Raw genomic sequence first — 19,099 nt, forward strand, 5'->3', positions numbered from 1 at the left:
GAAAAAATACATAAAAAGATTTGATAAAAGACAAAACTACAATCGGAACAACAATCCATATTATAAAAAATACAAAAGAAGAAAGTTCAGAAAATTCAGAAATAATTCTGGCACAAGGAAAAGATTTAGGAATAGAAGAAAATTTAGAAGAAAACCATTCAATAAAGGAAAAGAAAAATTGAGTGAATGCAAATGTTGGAATTGTAATGAAAAGGGACATTATGCAAATAAATGCCCTAAATTAAAAGAAAAGGGGGTAAAATATATAAATACATCACATTTTATAATGAATCTGGAACAGATAAAAGAAGATAATAATAACTGGTATGAATACGAAGAATTTTATGTTAGTGAAACTGATAAAGATAGTGGATCATAATCTTTCATTTATAACTCTTCAAGTGAAAGTTATTCAGATTAATGGTAGCTATTTACATAGAAACTTATGTAGAACATAAGCCCGGAAAATTAATAAAACAAAAAATATTTATAGATAGCGGAGCAGACTTATGCTTGGCAAAAGAGAAAGTATTAATCTCGCATAAATGGAAAAAATCTAAAATACATAGAACTAAAGTAACATGATTTAATGAACAAAGAAAAGAATTAGATACAATAGCTGAAAACATGAGGATAATATTAAATAAAACAATATTTAAATTACCTTTAATCTATCAAGAAAATAAAATGAAGCAACCAATATTATTAGGAAATAATTTTTTAGATCATTTTAAAACACAAGTTGTTACTTCTAATACTTTAAGTTTGCAAACACCTTGCAATAAATGGATAATATTAAAAAGAATAATGCTTATAAACACATTAAGTATAAACAACTTGATAATAAGTAGAAACAATAATCTACAAGAATTATCGAAAAAGTATCATAGTCTACTAAAATCAAATTTTGGAGAAAATCCAGTACAATTATGGGATAAAGAAAACCTATTAGATATAGCTCAACGGACCAAAAATAATTTGAAATCCAGATAAATGAATTATTAAAACTAAAAATAATACAAGAAAATAAAAGTCCACATAGTAGTCCAGCTTTTTTAGTAAGAAAACACAGTGAACAAAAAAGAGGCAACGCTAGAATGGTAATAGATTATAGAGAATTAAATAAAAAGACTATATTTGATGGATATTTCTTACCATATAAAAGAAATGTTAGGACTATATGTGCATTAGTTTGATGATATGTTTAACAAAACACTTAAGTAGAAATCTAGTGTTTGTAGCCTCAACGGATAAGACCATTTTGGCTATCCGTTGATGGTGTAGCTTTACTTAGAAATAAGTCTAGTGTTGTAGCACATTTCAGTCTCTGAATTTGAGATATAAATTCTTAAATGTTGAGGGAAATTATAAGTCATGTTGACTACTAGAGGATATGCAGATAGGAAGGCCAATTGTAAGTATTTCATGCCTTGTAATTTTGTATAAATGAAATGGTGTCAACGGATAACTTAAAGACCTTCAACGGATGAGAAACAAAGCTTCAACGGATGTCTCTAAAGCTTCAACGGATAACATCCTTCAACGGATGAGTGCATCAACGGATAGAGCTTCAACTGCTAACACATCAACGGATAAAGCCATCAACGGATGAAGGCTTCAACGGATGTTCTGTTAAATAGCAGTTGACAAGTGGTAGTTGTACCTACAAACAGAGGCACATGGGTTGACAGAGACAACTGAGATGTGGAAGCCTAATTTCAGGAACATCAGAAAAAGCAGGAGGAATGAAGTCTAGGAGAAAGGCTAACAAGAATGGACCCAAGGAAACTTGGGTACCAAAATCAACTTGATTGATTTTATGGTGTGCAGGGAAAAAGAAGAAATCTATGGTACTTGGACAGTGGCTGTTCAAGACACATGACAGGAGATTTCTCCCTGCTCACAGAGTTTAAGGAGAGAGCTGGCCCTAGCATAACCTTTGGAGATGACAGCAAAGGGTTTACTATGGGATATGGCTTGATTTCAACAAGGAATGTCATAATTGATGAAGTTGCATTAGTTGATGGTCTCAAGCACAACTTACTGAGCATCAGTCAACTATGTGATAGAGGGAATACAATTTCCTTCAATTCAGAAGCATGTGTTGTCACCAGTAAGAAAGATAACAAAGTGGTTCTAACTGGAGTTAGAAAAGGAAATGTGTACTTAGCTGACTTCAACTCTATAGATGCAGAATCTATTACTTGTCTCTTCAGCAAAGCAAGTTCAGCTGAAAGTTGGCTATGGCACAAGAAGCTATCCCATTTGAATTTCAAGACAATGAATGATCTAGTCAAAAAGGACTTAGTTAGAGGAATTCCTCTTGTTGAATTCTCAAGGGATGGTTTGTGTGATGCTTGTCAGAAAGGCAAACAAAGGAAAACATCATTCAAAAAGAAGCTTGAAACAACAATTGATGAACCATTACAGCTGCTACATATGGATTTGTTTGGACCAGTCAATGTATTGTCAATTGCAAGAAAAAGATATTGCTTGGTGATTGTAGATGATTTCTCAAAGTTTTCATGGGTCTATTTTCTTGGATCAAAGGATGAAGCAAGTGAAATCATTATCAATCACATCAGGCAAGTCAATAATCATCCTGACTTGAAGGTTAGGAATATCAGGAGTGACAATGGAACTGAGTTCAAGAATTTGACAATGAGGCTGTTCTGTGAAGAAAATGGAATCATGCATGAGTTCTCAGCTCCAAGAACACCTCAGCAAAATGGGGTAGTTGAAAGAAAGAACAGATCTTTAATTGAGGCTGCTAGAACAATGCTTGAAGAATCAAAGTTACCAACATATTTCTGGGCTGAAGCTGTTAATTGTGCCTGCTACACTCAGAATATTTCTTTGATCAATCAAGCTAAAGGCATGACTCCTTATCAGTTGTTCAAGAGAAGAAAACCAACTCTAAACTTTCTTCATGTCTTTGGATGTAAATGCTTTATACTGAGAAATCAATCTGACCATAAAGGGAAGTTTGATGCAAAGGCTGATGAAGGGATATTTGTTGGTTACTCAGCTGGAAAATTTTATAGGGTCTACAATCTAAGAACCAACATTGTTATGGAATATGTGCATGTTGTGTTTGATGATAAAAAGATTGATGGACTAATAGATGAGGGACACCATGAAAGACTCAAATTTGACAACATTGAGATATATTGTGATGATAGTGAAGAGGAGATTGATGGAGATGACACTTCAAAAGGGATTCAAGATATGCCCATGGATAATGCACAGAATTCTGCATCCGTTGAAAGAGGCAATGCAGTATCCGTTGAAAGACATAGTGCATCATCTGTTGAAGTACATAATGAAGCATCCGTTGATCATAGTTCATCAACGGATAATCGATTTACATCATCAGTTGATAGAACTCCAAGTTTCCTGCAAAGGACCAACAACTCAGGGGGAGTTTCAACTGATCAACACTCTGTCTCACATCACGACAATACTGAGGCCACCTCATCTAGAGCACATCTTCCACCTCAAAGGAAATGGACCAAGAATCATCCCTTTGAACTGATCATTGGTGATGCATCATCTAAAGTGCAAACAAGAAAAGCTACTCAAAATGAATGTTTGTATAGTAGTTTTCTATCTCAGGAGGAACCTAAGAAAGTGGAAGAAGCCTTAATGGATCCAGATTGGATATTAGCTATGCAGGAAGAGCTGAACCAATTTGAGAGAAACAAAGTTTGGAAGCTGGTACCCAAGCCAAAGAACAAGAGTTCCATTGACACAAAATGGGTATTCAGAAACAAGATGGATGAAAATGGCATTGTCATAAGGAATAAAGCCAGATTGGTTGCTAAAGGCTATTCTCAACAAGAGGGAATAGATTTTGATGAAACATTTGCTCCAGTTGCAAGACTTGAAGTCATCAGAATCTTTCTAGCCTATGCAGCTAATGCCAATTTCAAAGTCTATCAGATGGATGTCAAGAGTGCATTTCTAAATGGGGAATTGGAGGAAGAAGTTTATGTAAGCCAACCTCCAGGTTTTGAAGATCAAAATTTTCCAGACCATGTGTATTATCTGTTGAAAGCACTCTATGGACTAAAGCAAGCACCTAGAGCCTGGTATGAGACTTTGTCAAAGTTCCTTCTAGATAATCATTTCACAAGAGGTACTGTTGACAAAACTCTCTTCTTTAGAAATGTTAATGGCTCTAAGATACTTGTACAAATTTAAGTAGATGATATTATATTTGGATCTACAGATGATAAGCTTTGTAAAAAGTTTGCTAAATTAATGCAAAGTAAATATGAAATGAGCATGATGGGAGAGCTAACTTACTTTCTTGGGTTACAAGTAAAACAAGTTAGTAGTGGAACTTTCATTAGTCAAACTAAATATATTTATGATCTTTTAAAGAAGTTTGACTTAATGGATTGTTCACCTGCAAAAACTCCCATGGACACTGCCACTAAGCTTGAATTAAACAAGGCTGAAAAGTCTGTGGATATTACAAGTTATAGAGGCATGGTTGGCTCACTTTTATATTTAACTGCTAGTAGACCTGATATAATGTTTTCTACATGTCTCTGTGCTAGATTTCAAGCTGACCCTAAAGAATCTCACTTAGTGGCCATTAAAAGAATTTTCAGATATCTCAAGGGGACTCCAAATCTAGGAATTTGGTACCCTAGAGAGTCTGGTTTTGATCTAATTGGCTACTCAGATGCAGATTATGCAGGTTGCAAAATAGACAGGAAAAGCACAACAGGCACCTGTCAATTTCTAGGGAACAAGCTTGTATCATGGTTCAGCAAGAAGCAAAATTCTGTTTCCACATCAACAGATGAAGCTGAGTACATTGCAGCTGGTAGTTGTTGTACACAAATACTATGGATGAGGAACCAGTTATTTGACTATGGTATGACTGTTGACAAAATTCCAATATTTTGTGACAACACAAGTGCCATTGCCATTACTGAAAATCCAGTGCAGCACTCAAGAACCAATCACATTGATATCAAGTACCACTTCATTAGGGAACATGTGATGAAAGGTACAGTGGAACTTCATTTTGTTCCAAGTGAACAACAAATTGCAGACATATTTACCAAGCCACTTGATGAATCAACATTCACAAGATTGGTAAGTGAGCTAGGTATGCTTAATTACTCTTAAAATTCATGTCCTTATTGCAATTTGAATTGAAGCCTGAAATGTATTAGCTGCAAGAACAAATTTGATTTTTAACACAGATTATTCCATCAACGGATATTCCCTATCCGTTGAAAGTCAAAATTGTTCTGTCAACGGATGTTCATTATCCGTTGAAAGTCATATACATTTCTGGAATTTTTATCCGTCAACGGATAAAACTGAAGTGCTCTTCAACGGATGACAGTTTACCTTATCCGTTGAAATATCACATCAGTCGATTCAAGTGTTTCACAGCCGTTGATTCTATTGTCTTAACCGTTGATACTCATACATACAGCTGTATGTATTTGTTTTAAAGGTAGTTTTTAGAATACTTACAGTTTATTCTTAAACGGCTGAAATTCACTTACATATATTTATTGTTTAATCTCTTATTTATGCTTTTTAATTTGAGAAAGTATATAAGCCCTTCTGATCTTTCATTTTTTACTTTACGCTTTCTTGAAATTTCAAAGCTTTTACCATTTTCTCTCTGCAAAACCTTCAAGTTATTCTCTGCAAATTCTACTCACAACAATGGCACCAGTAGTAAAGATTATGTCTCAATCCGGATTCATCTATGAGAAGAACAATTTCATAGCTTTGGTAGAAAAGAATGAAGCCCACTCCGATTATCACAAAATGATGGACTTCATCAAAAACTGTAAACTTAGCTATGCAATGCTGGAAGCCCCAACGATTTACTGTGAAGTAGTTGAGGAGATTTGGACAACTGCTGAGTTCAACTCAATAGATATGACTATTTCCTTCACTTTCAAAGGTAAAAATCACTGTGTTAACTGTGATGATTTACTAGCATGTTTTAAATTACCTGAGAACAATGCCATGACACCACACACTGATAATGATGTATCCAGCATGTTAGATTCCATAGGTTATTCTCTTAACTCTGCTAGTTTAGGGAGTATTAAAAGAAAAGGCCTTAGGAAAGAATGGAGTTTTCTTGGGGATGCCTTTATCAAGGTTTTCTCTGGGAAAATTAGCAATTTTGATGCCATAACTTCATCTCTTGTTAATATGCTCTATATGCTTGTTTCTGATAGGTATTTTAATTTTAGCAACTATGTTATGCTAGAATTGGGTACTAGATTAGGTAACAAAGCTAATAGATCTAATAACATCTATTATGCTAGATTCTTTATGTTATTGGCTAACCATGTTGCTGAAGGTTTGGTCATAACCAATGAGAATAATAAACTCAAGTGTTGGGCACAAGAGAAAAGAGTTCTTGCAGATTTATTGAGAATGGATCTCAACAGCAGTGTGCCACTGGTATATTTACCAATCATGAATGCACCTCAGGTAAGTGAGGTAATTGCTTCTACAACTTCTACTTCTTCCAACCCCTCTATTTCTTTATCTTCTAGTGTGGCCATGGAATCTGTGACAATGCCCCAACAGATTCCTACCAAGGTCACCAAAACTAAACTTTCAAAATCAAAGACAAAGAAAACTACCTCTGTTGTTTCTCAAAAGACAACAGTTGTAACATCTACCATTAACCTTGAAGGGAGTGAACAGGGTGTGAGTGGTGAGGGGAGGGGTGAACATCAAAGAAACCCCCAGGATAAGGAAGGAGAGATAAGTGCTTCCCAAGCTAGCCAAGCCACAGTTTCTCAAAAAGCTGTGGTGGTTGAAAGGGTTACTAGCATATCCCTAGCTGCATCCACCCAAAAGGATGTAACTATTGAAAATAGTTCCCAACCAGGAACACAGAACAAACGAGGGAGGGACACTAAAGCCAAACACTCATCAACAAAAGCCTTTATTAGAAGAAAGAGAGCAAGAACCCAATCTTCTACACAGGGTGCACACACTGCACAGATACATCCATCTGTATCTATGCCTTCTCAAACTCAGTTTGATGTGGCTCCAACAAATGTGGAGTCACAACCCCATTCTCTCACAATTAACACACATCAATCACCACACACTTCTTCACCATCTCTAGATGTGGATATGTTATTCCCATCAATTCCTGATTCTCCCTCTTTACAACTCAGGGAGGAGCCCCACTCAAATACAGGTGATCATCATCTTTTAGATGATTTGTTGGATCACCCGCAAATTCTTTCAGATGTAATTGAAGGATCTGTGTCACCAAAACTCATATCAATCTACACAGATTCAACAGTTATATCACTTTCAATTTCTACTTCTTTTCCTTTTTCAACGGATATCACTCATCCGTTGACAAGTGGTTGTTCTTCAACGGATAAGCTTAACAGCAGTTATCCGTTGATACCATCAGTTTCACCTTCAACGGCTATTCCTCATCCGTTGATAGTCTCTACACACACAACTGAAACAATTCCAAGTGTAGAAGACTTGATTACTGTACAATCACTTCTAGGACTGAGGGAAGGGAGTGACAATTTGAGTGAGAGGCTGGGTTGCTCCCAGGCAAAAGGAGAGATTGAGAGCTCAAACATGCATGCTATTTTTTCCAGCATGGCAAAAGTAAGTGAGAGGAGTACCACCTTAGTAGGTGAAGGTGAGGGAGTGAGTTGTGTGAGCCAAGGGGAGCCCCTGATGCAAGAACATAGAGAAAATGAGAGAAAGGCAGGTACAGCAGAAATAAGGATGGATCCAGCCATTGCTAGTGAGTCAATGATTGTGAATGATGCTGAAAAGGAAAGACAATTTCAGCAACATTACAAAGCTGTTATTGATAACATTTCCTTGGATGCTGACACTTTTACTCATCCTGTTTCAGCCTATCAATTATTGGCTGCACAGGGCAATGTGGAGGCAGAAAAGACACTACATCTAGTACATACAATAGCATTTCTTCAAAGGGACAAAGCTGCTATTAACAAGATGCCTTCAACAGCTGGTGAGTCATTTGAAGAATTTGGAGTAAATTCTGATGATGATGACTTTGTTTCTTCTGATGGAAGCATGAACTTAGGGGGAGATGAAGGCCCTGGTTCTATTCCAAATCTACCTGAATGGGCCTTCACAAAGGAGTCTACAACAGGGCAATTCAATGTCTCCTTAGTCAAACAAATCAGTACTATCAAACAGGCCATTCAGAAAACTTCTCATGCTGGTACAAAGGCTATCCTTACAGCTCACTTGGACTCACTGCATCTCATGAAGTTGCAGCAAGTAAGACAGAATCTGAGTGTGGATGAACTCAGAAAGGATATTGCTGACTTGAAATCCTACAATTCTGAAAAATTGGATTCAGTCATGCCCTATGGTACAATGCAGGACATTTTGTTGAGATTGAAAAAGGAATCACATACTGAAAAGAGGCTGGCCAAATTGGAAGACAGAGTTCAAGTTATTGAAGATTCTGTGGCCACCATTCTTCACAACCAACAATCTCAAACAAATCTACTTATGCAGCTGGCAAAAGCACAGGGCTTGACCCCTCTCCTTGATGATAACAAAAAGGGGGAGAGTAAAAGGGAAGGGGAAGGAGAGCCATCTACAAAAATCCAAATATCTAAAGTGCTAGTTCCTGCCATCACTACTTCTCCAATCATTCAAATCAAAGGAAAGCCGGATGGAATTGATTTAATCCAGCTAGCAGCAGCTGAAATTCAAGTGAAAGAGCAAAGGAGGAGAATTGATGAAAGGATGCAACAACTGTTTGGCTCTACACAAGATAAATCAATATCTGTGAAACATAGCACAAAGGTTGAACCAATCAATATGGAGCACAAGCCAGAAAGGAGAAATAAGGTTGGAGAGACTTCTTTCAAGAATCTAAAACCTATGGTTCTCAAGCCCAACACTAGATCCAGCAAGGACTCCACAAAGAACCCTCTAGACTTTGCTCAGATGAAAGAAGTGGACTTTCCTCTTCCAAAGCCTGATGAAGACAAAGTTTTGGGTACTAGCATCATAAAACACAAGGAGACCATGGATGAGGCAGTAAGGAGAAACATGGCTATTATCTTTAGAGAGGGAAAGAGCATATGTGTGATGCAAGGACATCCCAAATTCTCAATAGCCAAGAGGGAAGAAACCATAAGGTTAAAGAAAGAAGCTGAAAAACTCAAGGCTGACAAAAGAGCACAAGCAAAGCTTGAACAAAAGCTAAAGTCAAGTCTAGTTGAAAATGAGAAAGGAATTGAAGTCAGGGGTGAAGACAAGATTGCAAACTTAGATGAGGTTTTTGGGAGTATATTTGGTGAAAGTATGGAGGAAAAAGAGGAATGGCAGAAGGGAAACTGAAGAAAGGTCAAGGCACATAGAAGGAGTGAAGGCAACACTGAAGAAACTAAATCTCTACCTTCCATACCTGAACCCTTTGTTGCTGATCCCACTATAAACATCCATGGTGAACCAATCATCCCAAAAGAGGAACCTATTGATTGGGACACCATCAATTTGCCTACCTTTTTAACCACTCTTCCACTACCAAAAAAACAGAAAAGAAAATCCAAATCTACACCTCCCCTAAACTCTAAGAAATTCACTCATAAACATAAACCTAACCCTAAGCCACCCATTTCTAAAGATGATTATGTTCACATCTGTGACATAAAAGAAATTTCAGACATTGAACTCTATCTGGATGAGCTGGAGGATGTAAGGGGAATTGCTGCTTACAGACAGCTACCAGAGAGATTGGTGTTCAGATACAAAGGAGCCGGGGAAAGAACATGGCCTCTCTACAGGATTCTGAATGAAGGCTACTCTACCTTGATCAGAGTCTTTTCAGCCATACAAAAGGATTCTGGCTTTACCAGGACTGCCAAGACTGAAATTCTCAACAAGATTGCCAACATAAGGAAAACTTGGAGGGAGCCCAATGCCTTGCCCAGAACCTTACTCATTCAAGAAAGGGGAACTACAATTCACAAATCACCTCATTGGTTGATGGAATTCAGAGATGATAAAAGAGTCAGAAGATTTTTCAGACTTGAAGACCAACTCAAGATTGCCAGCAATGAAACTCTCAAAGAAATGCAATCTAAGTTGGATATCAGTGATGAAGATGAAGCTGAATTCTTCAGACAACTCCAACTCCAAATTGAGGAAAATGACAAAGGGCTAGGAAAGAAAACCAGGGATCAAAGAAGAAAAAGATGATTTGCTCAGGCTAGAGGAGCATCCTTGGAAATACTGTAAATCTTCAATTACCTTCTAGTACATACACTTTTGCAGCACTTTTGAATTTCTACTTAGTTTCAGTTCATATATTTGTTAAGTGTTTTGTTATCATCAAGTTAACCTTGAATTTATGTCTACAATTCTTATAGACATAAATAGGGGGAGATTGTTAGGAATATATGTGCATTAGTTTGATGATATGTTTAACAAAACACTTAAGTAGAAATCTAGTGTTTGTAGCCTCAACGGATAAGACCATTTTGGCTATCCGTTGATGGTGTAGCTTTACTTAGAAATAAGTCTAGTGTTGTAGCACATTTCAGTCTCTGAATTTGAGATATAAATTCTTAAATGTTGAGGGAAATTATAAGTCATGTTGACTACTAGAGGATATGCAGATAGGAAGGCCAATTGTAAGTATTTCATGCCTTGTAATTTTGTATAAATGAAATGGTGTCAACGGATAACTTAAAGACCTTCAACGGATGAGAAACAAAGCTTCAACGGATGTTTCTAAAGCTTCAACGGATAACATCCTTCAACGGATGAGTGCATCAACGGATAGAGCTTCAACTGCTAACATATCAACGGATAAAGCCATCAACGGATGAAGGCTTCAACGGATGTTCTGTTAAATAGCAGTTGGCAAGTGGTAGTTGTACCTACAAACAGAGGCACATGGGTTGACAGAGACAACTGAGATGTGGAAGCCTAATTTCAGGAACATCAGAAAAAGGAGCCGTTCTACTCTAGTACAAAGAGGCAATAGTCAACAAAGTACTTGAGTGAAATGGAGAAGAAACAAGTGGAGAACTTATTTTATTATTGTATTTTTATCTTTGTCTTCAATTGTACACTTGGTGATATATAAACCAAGTAGCAGCTAGTAATTAGAAAAGAATTTTTCCAGTGCTGTTTAGAAAAATCTTGAGAGAAAAATTATCTAGTTTGTACTAGGACGCAGCTGTGATCAACATCTAGAATCACAGATTTTCTGAAATACCATCTCTGGTGGAACAACAATCCACCAGAAAAGTTTTTAAGGTCTGTTGTGTTCTTTACATTAGTGCTTGAATATATATCTGTCTGTATTAGCTTAAAGCAATTCACACACTTGTTTATCTTGAACACAAAGCCTTTAAAACTGCTCAAAACTTGAAAAAGTTTTGAGATTTACATTCAACCCCCCTTCTGTAAATCTCATTGTTAGTCCACTAGGAATAACAAGAAATCTTATTAATAGACTTGGAAATAAAAAATGGTTTAGTAAATTTGACTGTAAAAGTGGATTTTGGCAAATTAAGCTGACCGAAAAATCCAGACCTTTAACAGCTTTTAGTGCACCGGAAGGACATTATGAATGGATAGTATTACCCTTTGGATTAAAAAATGCTCCACAAATATTTCAGAGAAGAATGGACCAAGTTTTTAGAAAATTAATAGATTTTTGCATCGTATATGTAGACGATATATTGATATATAGTGACACTTTAGAATGCCATATAAAACACCTAGAACAATTTATAACAACCGTAAAACAACATGGGATACTACTTTCTGAAACGAAATCAGAAGTCTTTAAAAATAAAATAGAATATCTAGGATATATAATAGATAAAGATGGATTAAAATTACAAAACCACATAGTTTCAAAAATACAAAATTTTAAAGATAAACTAGAAAATAAGAAAGAAGTCCAACAATTTTTAGGAATAATTAATTATGCAGCAGATCATATAAAAAATTTACCATAATTAAGAAAACCCTTACAAAAATTAACAAAAAATAAACCTTTTGAGTGGAAAGAAGAACATGATAAAGCTGTTAAAACTCTTAAAGAAAAAGTCAGTAATTTACCAAAACATAGGATACCAATAGAAACAAATAAATTAGAACTTTATACTGATGCTAGTGATATAGGATGGGGAGCTGTTCTTATTGCTTACGAAAATAATGATATTGACAATGAAAAACCCCTTATATGTGGTTATGCAGTAAGAACGTGGAAACCAAATGAACTAAACTACCATATAAATGAAAAAGAATTATTGGCAGTAAAATTTGGAATAAAAAAATTTCATTATCATTTACTACCAGTAAAGTTTATAGTTAGAACGGACAATACTCAAGTAAAGGCTTTTATTACAAACAAAATAGATTTGTTACCAGAACTAAATAGAAGAAGAAAATGGCAGTCATTTTTCTGTTGTTATGATTTTATTGTTAAAAACATATCTGGTACTAAAAATGTTCTAGCTGATTTTCTTAGCAGGTACAAGTATGACGACTAACAACTTTAATGTGTATATCAGTGATGTTACAAAAATTATTACAAAAAATCATGAAGATATAGCCCAAAAATATGAAACGATCACCCAGTTAGACAAATACATCAAGATTTTAGTCCAAGAAAATACACATCTTCTGAAACAATTATCAGATGCTATAAAAGACAAACAGACAGTGAAAACTCTACAAAACCCACTTGCACCCTCTGCCAAACCACAAACTTTTACATCTAAACTTGCAACTATGCATTCTTCTTCAAACTCACATGAAATATCTCCACCTATTTCCATGAGTGCCAGGGTTAAATTCTCATTTGAGATCATAATAGCATACGAAAAAATTATGAAATATTATGACTATAAGTCAAATGATCAGATAGTACGAGGCATTAAAACAAGTAAATATCCAAGATATTTGTGCCAAATAAATGCAAACCCAGATGTGGTAGAAAAACTATTTACCTATGGATTTATTGATAAAATATTAGTTGATGACACATTATATAGCATTTCAAAATTACCTACAGTAATTGTGGAATCTACAAAAGTCTACATGGAATCCATGGGAAATGGGATTTATGGAATCCAGATATTTGATGCTTCAACAAATTTGGTGGGAAAACCTATAGTCATATGTCAAATATTCAAGATTGGAAAGATACCAGTAAGGGGAGACAATGCAAATTTGAAACTACCTATCCCGTGTAATATAGAAAATTTTCAAAAATGGATTTCTACAAAGAGAGTAATTGGTCTCATAACCTTAAAGATCAAGATATAAGACATGTTGAGAGCAAGAAAAGCTAATATTATTGGATCAAGTCGAGGAGGACAAGCTAAAGAAATTATTATTCTATATTATGACAATGAAGCTTTGTCCCAAGATACTATCGAGCTAGAAAGGCTGTATGACAAAGTTATCAACCTAAAACACACACATGCAAAAGAAACCATAGAACAATATCACATTTTAACAAGTCCAAGAAAGAGACCAGTGATCAGTGTTAGTACAAATAATACCCCTATTAAGATAAAAGGAGAAAAATGTACTGATCCATTCCAATAGTAAAAACATTACAAGCCCAATGTAGTTTTACTACAAAAGGCCCATCAATAATACCATATTAAAGCCCAATGTAGTTTAACTACAAAAGACCCAACATATTACTACTTTACAAGCCAAAAGAATTTCAAAGAAAGAAGGAAAATGCAAGCTGGAAATGCTGAAATGATAGAAGACAAAAAAGAAAAAGGCAAATGACAATGGAAATGATGAAATGATAGAAGACAAAAAAGAAAAAGGTAATGGCCGACAGAAATAAAGACATAAAGGAAGAAAGTATTTTGGAAGACCACAAGAAAAAAGTAATGAAACAGTGTACTACTGTATCAATAATGAAGTCTACTGTATCAATAATGAAGAAACTGTATCAATAATGAAGAGATTTTCTATATAAGGAGTCTCATTGTTACAAAGAAAGACATCTGCTACTTACTATAAAAAATCTCTAGTTTCATATATCTCTCATGCGTAACTAAATCTCTAGTTTCATATATCTCTCATGCGTAACTAAACATTTCTCTTTTCCATAATTTCAGCCAAGCACAATATCATAAAATCAGAAAGGTTATATTATGAAATTATATTTAGTATTTATTAGGTTAGAAATATTATCTTAAAACAACATTTTGGAGAAGTCTGTTGAGTACTCTTAGTGCCGAGACCAATATCCCACAGCTGATGTAAGAAAAGGGAATAAGGAACCACGGTGAGTTGAGAGCTCCGATGATCTAAAATTCTGTTACAAGGTAAATATTCTAAACTAATAAATTACTATGTATAATTTTGATAAAATGATTATTTTTTGATTATGATATTAGAATTGGTTAAAAATTATGAAAAAATTAATTAAAAAATGAATTTAATTTTATTTAATATTTTGTGCAATTATAAAATACCATCTATATTCCTTCCCTTTCCCTCCTTCGGGTTAATAGATGATGAGATCCTAATATTATATTATTTCAAAAAACAAACTCTCCTCGGGAAATGGTATCCATAATATACGATCAGGAAGACAGGAATCACTTTAGTAAAAGATTAAAGAGGCTAAACATACCCAGCCTGTTATGACACTGGTTTTTCATAAATTTGTCAAAATTCGTAACTGAAAAATATGGACATAAAGCCATAAATAGCCGATTGATCCAAGTTGATAACAGAACTAGAGAAAACATGTGAAACCAAAATCAAAAATCATAAGGAAGACCAGGGAGATCAAGTCTTAAATTATTATATTTGTCTGAGAAGCATCCCAGGAAATATTCAGTCTAATGGAATTTCAAAAGATAGCTTTTCACTATTCTACCCTAAGCAGTCTTCAGCTAAACACCTCACAAGATGAGAGAAACAAATCCCTCTAAGAAAACTTCCCATTATTTATTTAGATATCTCACGCTGCTGCTATCCAAAGTAGCCCCAGCTTACTGAACAGATGCCATGTGAACAATCAAGTCAACCACTCGGGTGCTGCAGTGAACACGGAGACAAATAGCTTAGCCAAAATTCGCAAATGCGAAAAACTAGTACAATAAACAATGTTCAACACTATTTCCATTATCCACTAGGCTCGAGCTCCATAATCCACAAGTGTGAGACTCTAGTGTGTGGCTAACATAAATCTGTTAAAAGCAGAGGATTTACAAAAAAATGAAAAATTAGGGTTATTTACCTGTATCCCCATTCATTGTCGTACCACGAAACTAGCTTGACAAAGTTGTCATTCAGAGCAATCCCAGCTTTAGCATCAAAGATGCTTGACCTGAAGATTACAATTTGCAACTTGTTAGGAAATATAATGCAACACTACTAAAGTGAAAAACAAGATATGCAACAGCCATAGACCATCCTTTTATAGTTTAATAGTGTTTAATAGTTTATTTGTGCAAGTAGTTAACTTAGATGGAACACTTGGATATTTAAAATAGTTCCAAATTGCAGAATTGCAGAAGCACTACCTTAAAATATAAACAGGTGAGTCACAAAAAAATTGAGAAAAACAAAACCACACAAAACACACCTGCTGTCACCCACAAAGTCGGTGGAAACCACATCATCTTCAGTGTAACCCAAGATTCCCTTGAGCTTTCCCTCAGACTCCTCCCTGACATGTACAAAACACAATGCAATACATTAGAAACAAATGATACATTCCTAAAAAGATAATAGCACATAAGCAACACCAGATGTGCAAGGTTCTTGATCTATGCATATGACAGAACACCATTTTCCATAGAAAATGGATTTCACAAGGACAATAATGGGTAACAAAATTAACGATGCTTACTTAATAGCAGCTTTAATTTGTTCATAAGTAGCCTTCTTTTCCAGCCTGACAGTGAGGTCAACAACTGAGACATCCACAGTTGGAACTCTGAAAGACATTCCAGTCAACTTCCCATTCAATTGAGGAAGCACTTTACCAACAGCCTAATAAATAATTATGACAAAGCAGCACCAGATAATTAAAAAAATGAATAAGAAAATTCAAAAAGCACAGAAAGGTGACATAGCCATGTCTATAGATCCCAAAATCTTTTGCACAAAGTAAGGCACCTTGGCAGCTCCAGTGCTGCTAGGAATGATGTTGAATGATGCAGCTCTTCCACCTCTCCAGTCCTTGGCAGATGGTCCATCAACAGTTTTTTGTGTGGCTGAAAGATGAATAAATACATTCAGAAACAACCTTATTGTAATATATAATATGTACATAAATACATGCCCGCGAGATAATAAAAAACACAATTCTCACCTGTAATTGAGTGAACTGTTGTCATAAGCCCCTCAACAATGCCAAATCTATCATTGATCACCTGCATATTTAGGATCGAAATTAAATTGGATGTTCAAGCCCCTCTTGGATTGCACACATAAAACTCACAGCGGAAACAACCCATTACCTTTGCAAGGGGAGCAAGGCAGTTAGTAGTGCAACTAGCATTAGAAACAATGTGAAGGTCTGATTTGTATTCCTTCTCGTTGACACCCACAACAAACATGGGAGCATCCTTGCTAGGAGCAGAAATGATAACCTTCTTTGCACCTCCCTGAAGAATGAGAACAGACATCCAAGAAGTGAGATAAGATCAATTTAAGCAAACAGTAAGATAAAATTTAAGCTAACAAAATCAAAAAAATTGAAATAAACCAATAGCCCGATCATTGATTCTTCATAATAAGTCCCACAATTGCAATTTCAATATCAGTATCTTATTCCATGTGATTAACAAATCAATATACACAGTATTGAGTAGCATATCATTTGGACAAAATTGAAGTCTGGATTTATCAGATGTGATAGAATTAAAAGTTCAATTTTCCTCTATAATACAAGCATATTACATATCCACATAAAATTGAAGTCTGGATTCATTAGATATGATAGTAATTAAATTTCAACTTCCTCAATCATTCATGCAAACTACTTATCCACGAAACATCAAATTAATTTTACCTAATCATATCACTTATCATTCGATAAAAAATACATCTACAACTCATCACATCAATAAGGAATTTAAGCGCATCACTAACCTTCAAATGTGCAGCAGCCTTGTCCTTGTCAGTAAACACACCAGTGGACTCCACAATGTACTCTGCACCAGTGCTAGCCCATGGGATCTCCTCTGGGTTCCTGCAAATTTATCAACCAACAAATTAATAGTCGGTCAATTTGCAAGCAACCGATTGTACCATCACGATCATTCAATCGCACGATAACTTGATAGTTACAGATACAATGACCATACCTGCAACCAAATACAGCAACAGGCTTCTCACCAAATAGAAGGGTCTTCTCATCCTTAACCTTTAGTTCATGATGCTTCCATGCACCGTGAACACTGTCATACTTGAACATGTATGTCTAAAACAAACAAAAAAATCGATTAGTACATACTTTTATGCACAATCTATACCAAGCAAATCAATCAGTAGTATAATCTCATACTTCAACATGCATGTCTAGAACAAACAACAATTAGTCCATACTTTTACGCACAACTACATTAAGTAAATCGATCAGAGCAACATAATATCAACTATACATCAATCAATACCGTATAATAGAAACAAAATACATCACAATACAAACCAGTAGCAAGCAAATCGATTAGAGCAGCATAATATTAACTAATACATCGATACACTATAATAAAAAATAAATACATCAATACAAGCCAGTAACATCAAGCAAATCGATCAGAGCAGCATGATAATTAATAACTAATAAATCAATAAAGCATAATACAAAATAAATACACAACGAGAACTGACTTGATTTTCGACTAATAACACAATCACCAACAATAATAAACTAAATCAAATTAAGATCTCACACCTTAATTAGCAACACAAACAAATCTAATTTAAAATCATGACCTGATTTCATCACCAACACGAATAATCGATTAGATATAGATACAAAACAGCGCATAAATTGGAACAGATCACAAGCTGTAAACACCAAATCTACACAAACGAACTTAATCAAAGCCATTTAAACATAAACAAACACAAAAAATAAACTACAACAATAATTAAAAATAATTTACCATGTAATCAGTTGAGATAAAAGGATCGTTAACAGCAACAAGCTCAACATCATCTCTCTGCAGAGCAACTCTAGCAACTAATCGACCGATTCTTCCGAAACCTACACAATTAAATCAATTATTCACACATCAAAAACAATAAAACAACTAAAATAAAACAAATAATAAACATTTGTAACTAGATCTGTACCGTTGATTCCGATCTTGATTGGTGCTGCATAAACAAAACAAACAAAAACATACAAATCAGATCATATCATAACAAGCAAATGATTTAATAATAATCAAAATCAATAATATTAGTGTATGTATAATAATCATACCCATGTATTGAGGATAGGAGTGAGAGAGAAAGAGAGTGAGAGAGAGAGTTGAAAAGTTTGAGAGAGAGATAATAAATGGGAGAGAGAGAGAGAGTCTTCTCGTGAGGGTTATGAGAGGCGGTGAGTGCGGGTGTGTGGTAAGATATTGTGTTTCCTAAATATGCGCTGTCCGATTCGATGATTTCAAAGGCCGGCGATTCCAATGTACTTTTTACAGCCGTTTGATTTTGGGCTTTTGTTATGGGCTTTGGCTTGGGTTTTTTATGCGGAAAACGTAATGGAACGCTCTGGAAGAGGTGGGTGATTTTTATTTTCTCTTGCCTTTTTTGTGTGATTAACATGATAATCTCAATTTATAATTCGTGCCGAGAGATTCTTTTAATCTGGATAGTTCGTTTATTTAGAGCAATATACGTGCACATTTTTTTATTATTATTAGAATAAAATATCATTTATACATGTTTAACTTCAGATCTAATCCGCTATTTTCGTCTTAAATAAAAATTGTATGATCTTAATATTCTATAAAAAAACTAATCCAAAATCTGTGCGATACACAGATTATTTTTAATATTATTTAATTTTTGAATTTAATTTCAAGTGAAATTTTAATCTATGAAA

The 19,099-nt window shown here is 34.9% G+C and overlaps 1 protein-coding gene across 1 annotated transcript; it reads right to left on the reverse strand.

Annotated features, from left to right (window-relative positions):
• Positions 1–14,799: 14,799 nt before the first annotated feature.
• On the reverse strand, positions 14,800–18,611 carry LOC141717615 (glyceraldehyde-3-phosphate dehydrogenase, cytosolic). Its single transcript, XM_074519767.1, has 12 exons — positions 18,479–18,611; positions 18,346–18,369; positions 18,156–18,256; positions 17,352–17,467; positions 17,137–17,236; positions 16,503–16,649; positions 16,355–16,415; positions 16,159–16,256; positions 15,890–16,032; positions 15,623–15,706; positions 15,275–15,364; positions 14,800–15,072 (listed from the first exon to the last, which is right to left on the reverse strand). Exons 1-12 carry the CDS (start codon positions 18,480–18,482, stop codon positions 15,027–15,029), a joined length of 1,014 nt encoding a protein of 337 aa, XP_074375868.1. The 5' UTR covers positions 18,483–18,611; the 3' UTR covers positions 14,800–15,026.
• Positions 18,612–19,099: the final 488 nt, after the last annotated feature.

The sequence above is a fragment of the Apium graveolens genome, chromosome 4, assembly GCF_009905375.1.
Source record: "Apium graveolens cultivar Ventura chromosome 4, ASM990537v1, whole genome shotgun sequence".
NCBI classification, from domain to species: Eukaryota; Viridiplantae; Streptophyta; class Magnoliopsida; order Apiales; family Apiaceae; genus Apium; species Apium graveolens.

What these genes read in the sequence shown, in the direction of transcription:
- LOC141717615 (XM_074519767.1), bottom strand. An exon ending in GCAGCACTGGAGCTGCCAAG is followed by an intron (nt 16,033 to 16,158) that starts GTGCCTTACTTT and finishes ATTATTTATTAG; the next exon opens with GCTGTTGGTAAAGTGCTTCC. An exon ending in GACAATGAATGGGGATACAG is followed by an intron (nt 15,073 to 15,274) that starts GTAAATAACCCT and finishes TGTTCACTGCAG; the next exon opens with CACCCGAGTGGTTGACTTGA.